Raw genomic sequence first — 6000 nt, 5'->3', positions numbered from 1 at the left:
TGCAGCTTGTGTAATATAATAATTACTGACTACTGTGATTTCAACAGCTGATGTTTCGTGTTCAAGAGCTACACTAGCAACGTGCCCATGACAATTCCTCCAGTGTTTTGACTAAATACATAGGGGACTGTACAAAGTAATGAAGTATAACACTGCTAATGGTGTACTATATCAAATTGGCAGTATCACTTTTAACCTGATACTATCCTAAAATAATGTGATATTATTTCAAAATTACACAGTGGTGGAAGGTAAATGAAGTAAAAATTGTAAAGTACTATATTCAAGTAAAAATGTTAGGTATCTGTACTTTACTTAAAAATATTTTAAAATGGATACTTTTTACTTTTTCTTCACAACATTTCAGAGAAGGCATCTGTACTTTCTATCCAGGCTGGCACCACCTAGTGCCTCCGCCCAATTTCATTTCTCTCCAGCGACTAGGTCAGGAATCAGAATACACTAAATGATTTGCAAGAACCCAAGTTCTGGCACCAGCCAAGCAGCAAAGAGCCATTCATTCCGTATTAGCAACAATTCCCGAGATTGAGGCCGGAACAAAGAGAATGTTTGGTGAATTTTATCGGGGGAAAGACGTTATTGCCCTTCTTCCTACGGGATTTTGGAAAAGCTTAATATACCAGTTAGCCCTGTTAGCAGCGCATTACATATGTCATGACCAAATAGCAGCAACTGATTAAATAAAATGAGTACCCACCTACCGTCGAGCAAACGAATCCTGATACTGCGCTGTCAGACTGATTCCACAAATTTAAACCAGCTGATGAATCAGGTATGTACTTTCCACTCCACTACATTTTTGACTGAAAAGCTAATTAATTTTTATGATAGTTTGAGGCCTGTTGAAATGACTGAGAGCTTATTTTTAACACATTCACAGTCTGATAAAAACTAAATATACAAATAAAAACACAGGAAAAAAAAGATCGATTTAGTTTTTTCTGTTGAACAAAATTCAGCACAAATCTTTATCAAAATCACTATATTTGAAGCTTTATTAGATCTGAAAATCTGTGTGATTTTAAACAGGTACTTTAATACTTTTACCTGAGTAGATTTTTTCATGTGATACTTTTACTTGAGTATTTTGTGTTTGTTTGTTTCTTCCAGTATAGTCCTTATTGTCATATTAACAACCAGGCTGCTTACTGATTATTAAACATATAGGAAAAGTGTTATAGTGTCTGAAGTCAGGAGTCTGTTACGTGCCACTGGAGTGGACCCAAAAAAGGACTCAAAACAAGGACAAAATGCAAAAGTAACAAGGGTTTATTAACCAGGGAAGATAGGCGGTGGAGAGATGAGGAGCCAGCAGTCGGGATGCAGGAGTCTTCAATGGCGGGAACTAGGAGTACAAAAATGCAGGTAAGTATACAGAAAGAGGGAAAAATCAAAAACTGAGCCGACAGGAAACTCACCATCAGGTAGACGAAAACAATCTGGCAGAGTCTGGCAGGAGAGCTGGGCCTATGAAGCAGGCTTGAATGCAGATGGGATGCAGGTGCTCCCAGCAGACTCCGCCCACATCCACACACAGCAGAGACTCAGGTGACAGGGAGGGGCGTGACAGAGTCTAACCCACAACTTTCTTACTATGAGGAGAAGACAGGATAACCACTGTGCCATAGTAACACCTGTTGATTTTCTCTGTGTTTTATTAGAAGGGGACAATGGCAGCTTTACTTTCGAGCAGAGACCTGGATCTGGAGTTTAGTGTTTTCATAGTTAAGTGCTTTATCACTCAAACTGAATTGCCCAAAACAAACCAGGCTTTCACTTTAGCTCGCTTCATGGAATACCCCCCTGATTGATGATCAAACAAGACTAACTAGATCTGTCCTTTATCATTTGTCAAAGAGTATGCTACCGCCTTTACTTGCTGTGAAATGTTTCAGAATTGTTATGGTATTTGCTTGATAATTCATATCAGTTATCAACAGGCTCAGATCGTTGCAATATCAATATAGTTTCAAACAATAGTGCTTCTGTCCAATGTGAAACTAAATGAGCTTTCATAGAGGAAGGGTGACGGTACTAAAGGGCTAAGTGGATGTTGCTTTAGGGGCTACCACACAGTGTAGGGGTCCACTGTTTTTTTATTTGAGACAAAACCTACACGATTAAACATGGAGTTACATCTCAAGTCTGTCCTCTTACTCACGGGTAAGTACAAATACTGCAATCATTTTTCATCTTCTTAATTTTGTTATGTTGTTGTTGATAAAAAATAATAATAATAAAAATGTCTTCAAACATGTATTCTTACGATGAGTGAGCTTGCCTCTCCACAGATGTGACCTTTAACTTGGCCTTGTAGCTCCTCTGGTTTGTCTTCAGGCCTAGATCATTTTATTGTCATGTAAAACATCATCTAAAAATAATGACCATGCGTCATCAGTATTGTGCAGCATGACAACACAGTTATTATTATTATTATATTATATATTATTATTAATATTATTATTTCAAGTTCAAAGTTACTTTTTACCTTTTGTTCAGATGAGATGGGCACTTCCTGGGCTGAAATTATCCAAATGATTGTAGTGAGGGTGTTTTCTGTTTAAGAGAATATGCAGGGTTTGTGTGTGAAACGTGTGAATAAACCAAAACAAAACTGTATGTTTGTGATGAGGAAACAGAATTATAACATATCGATCAAATAGTATAATATGTGCCCTTTTGTCATGATTGTTCGATTATTTAGACTCCTAATTATTACATTTGAGCATTGCACCAACCTCTCTTCCCTCACATTTCTCTTTGCAGTGATCTCTTTGAGTTTTTCTGAAGTGAGAGTTAACCTAACAGCTGTTGTGGGATCATCTATAACATTTCCAGACCCAGTCAAGGAAAGAGGATTTTTTTCATTTGCTTCTGTTTACAATGAAGTCTTTGAGATTGAAGAAGACATTTACACAAACAGACTTCACTGGAACAGCAGCACTGGACGCTTCACTCTCTCAGATCTACTGAAAAGTGACTCTGGAGTTTACACCATCGATTCTAAAAAAGGAAATGTGTTTTATAAATATTATGAATTGAAAGTATATGGTAAGTATACATTATATTAAGTATTTAAGTATTTATAAATAATCATAATGCCGGAGTGCTGTTTACTCTGGCATTATCAATTTACTTATAATGTTTATAATGTAATTTCTTTGTGCCACTTCTGTGCTGCCTGACACAAGTGAGTGTGCATTTGTTCTTTGTCATTTTTGGTGATTTATTTGTTCTGTATAAGTCTATGTCTTTGTGTTTTTGCAGAATTCTGTGTTTAGCTGCGTTTATGTGGCTTTGTAAATCATATAACTTTTACTAACCTTAAAGGTGGGCTGTCTGTCACCTGCTTGTCTCCATGGAGATATTACTGTTTTGCCCTGATTATCCCACAGTATGGAAATAAACTTGGTAACCACAATGTAGACAGGTTAGTGGTCAGATCTAGAGAGAAGGAAGCCTGTACATGCTGAGAATTCATGTGTTTTACGTTATTTTTAAGATAGTAAGCAAATTTAACAAATGGTTAAAGCTCTACTGTGGAACTTTCCAAGCAAAGAAATAACATCCCTCCACTTTAGAAGTTACATAGTACATCTTTAATGTATATAATGTAAATGTTGTCTTTTGTGGATTGCAGGGATACTACACCTTTCCTGGACTGGGGACTACAGTTGCAGTTATAGTTAATACCGGCACATTTACAGAAATGTTTATTAATGTGCATTGCCCCTGTTCAAATCAACTAATTAAAATAAAACAAAGTAGCACAATGAGCATGTCTGACTAAACCAGAAACAAACCACAATACACTTTAGTCAGACTGTTTTTCATAGATCAGATTAGTGAATAGGCAACTGATCATTTCCCATATTTTCTTAATGTGCTTGTGCCCTTGAGTAAGACTTGCATGAGTGTGATTTGTGATTTGTTGGAGGAACACAGAACTGCTGTCCATTTCACACTAGGCCAGTGAAGTGTAATGGAGGTTAGTGACTAGTCAGTGCAGTGATGTAAAGGCCTGTTTTTCCCTCTTTTCAGATTAGTAAAGATTGAGCACTTATAGTATGTCTTTTGTATTTCCAGAGCCACTGTCACTTCCTCTAGTGTCCCGTATGAACATGAGCGCTGACAGCTGCACTCTTCAGTGTTCAGTGAATCTCACAGAGCAGACCACACTGAGCTGGTTCAGAGGAGAGCAGCGTGTGGACAGCAGCAGCTCTTCAGTGCTGCCACTCACTGTCCAACTGTGGGAAAACACCTCAGAGCACAAATGTGTGGCTCAAAACCCCGCTGTTTGCACACACAAGACACAGTCTACTGGCAGAAGCTGTAAGATTTTTTTTTTTACAACATTGGCTTTTGTACGATACAGAGAACAAATATGCAGTAACCTAGTGGTAAATACAGGGTGCCATTTTATGTTTCAACCCCAGAACCCATAAAGCACACCCAAAAGTGTTCATTTGAAATTTTATTATATTTTCTGCATCTCACTTTTTTTTTTTTTTTTTTTTGGTGTTATATTGAATTATATATTCTTACCCAGTTTTAATAAAAAGAATAGACCTGCATTTACAGATTATTTGCTTACAGATCATTGTGCATAGTATAATGTTGAAGTTGTTGAAGTTTGAAATGTTATGTTCTGTCCACAGATCGAGAGTGTTGGGTGCTCCTGATTCATCTGACAGTCTTTGGACTTGGGCTGGCAATTTTCACTGCAGTGCTTCACATGAGGGCTGAAAGAAAGAGAAGGTCAACTGAGACAAGTGAACCAAATTAGCAAAATTAAACAGACACAAAAGAGAGGTGGCTGCCAACACATTTTTAACACAGACAGTTATTCACAAGATTTATTATACATATTTTATTATAACATTTGGTTTAAGTTTTGAGAAATAAACAGAAGTGTGATTTGATCGTATATCGTGGTCAGAACTGAACCCTGCCCTGATGAAGCTGATGAGATGGTACAATGTAAAAAAAAAAAAAAAAAAAAAAAAGAGTTAGAATTATTCCAACAAATATGCTCACATCTTTGCTATTCAATATCGCCTTGTTCTGTCCAAGAGATAAACTTAATATTAAGTAATCTATTATCTATCTATCAATATCTATATATAATCTATCACAGTCTATTTTATACAGAGAGAATTTAGAATTGAACTGCAACTGAACTCCCTGTGTTTGGGTAGAGGCACCTGTATTGCCATAAACTAAATTACTTTGTTTACATCATAGATCTGAACCTATAGCTCAGAGGAGGCACGTTCATTTATGCTTTGCTTTTGACATCCTTGGAAATGAGCTGCTGAAACATTTTTATTAAATCAGCAGACGCTACAATCTTTTTAACTATTTATGACTATTTAAATCCAGTTTACCTGTCTTATTATGTCTTGGTTTATTGCAACTCCTATTTAAAGGTTCACTGGATAATTTTACTGTTTTTGCTTTGGCTGGTATATTGCAAACTGGTCCATGGTCACAAGCAGATGATGCAACTAGGCCAAGTTACAGGTCAGATCTGTGGAGAGGTGACCCTGCCTAGTGTTTTTTTTTTTTTTTTTTCTTTGTTTGTTTAAGTATTTTAAGCTATAAAAGAACAATAAATGCTATATTAAATTGCATATTGTGGAACATTCCAAACAAAACAGAAACGTCTTGATGTAATAAGCAGGTAGGGCCACTTCAGAAAACGTATGAGCACCTTTAAGTCCTGTTAAGTCTTTAAAGGTTGTATGGAGGATTTTTTTTTTGTTTCAAGTTGTCAATGATAGCATTATAGAGGTGCAGTAGCCTTGTAATTATGATGACCAAAAAAAAGAGAATAAAAATTCATCAACTCTGGACGTGGTGGGGCTAAACATTTGCCAATAGATAACGACACTGCCTCGTTATCTGTTAGCTGACAGGCTGTCAATCAATCTCCCTACGTTTCTAGTGTAACTGACTTGCCTGCGCGCGCCGCCGGTT

General features: G+C 36.8%; 1 protein-coding gene across 1 annotated transcript; it reads left to right on the top strand.

Annotated features, from left to right (window-relative positions):
• The first annotated feature begins 2110 nt into the window (after positions 1–2110).
• LOC129410377 (uncharacterized) lies at positions 2111–4807 on the top strand. Its single transcript, XM_055158439.1, has 4 exons — positions 2111–2184; positions 2788–3072; positions 4108–4353; positions 4680–4807. Exons 1-4 carry the CDS (start codon positions 2148–2150, stop codon positions 4805–4807), a joined length of 696 nt encoding a protein of 231 aa, XP_055014414.1. The 5' UTR covers positions 2111–2147.
• Positions 4808–6000: the final 1193 nt, after the last annotated feature.

Source organism: Boleophthalmus pectinirostris, unplaced genomic scaffold (assembly GCF_026225935.1).
Source record: "Boleophthalmus pectinirostris isolate CB_2022bp ecotype Guang Dong unplaced genomic scaffold, ASM2622593v1 HiC_scaffold_22, whole genome shotgun sequence".
NCBI lineage: Eukaryota > Metazoa > Chordata > Actinopteri > Gobiiformes > Gobiidae > Boleophthalmus > Boleophthalmus pectinirostris.
Note: the sequence above shows the minus strand (reverse complement) of the source record. Positions and strands in the feature narration are given on the sequence as shown.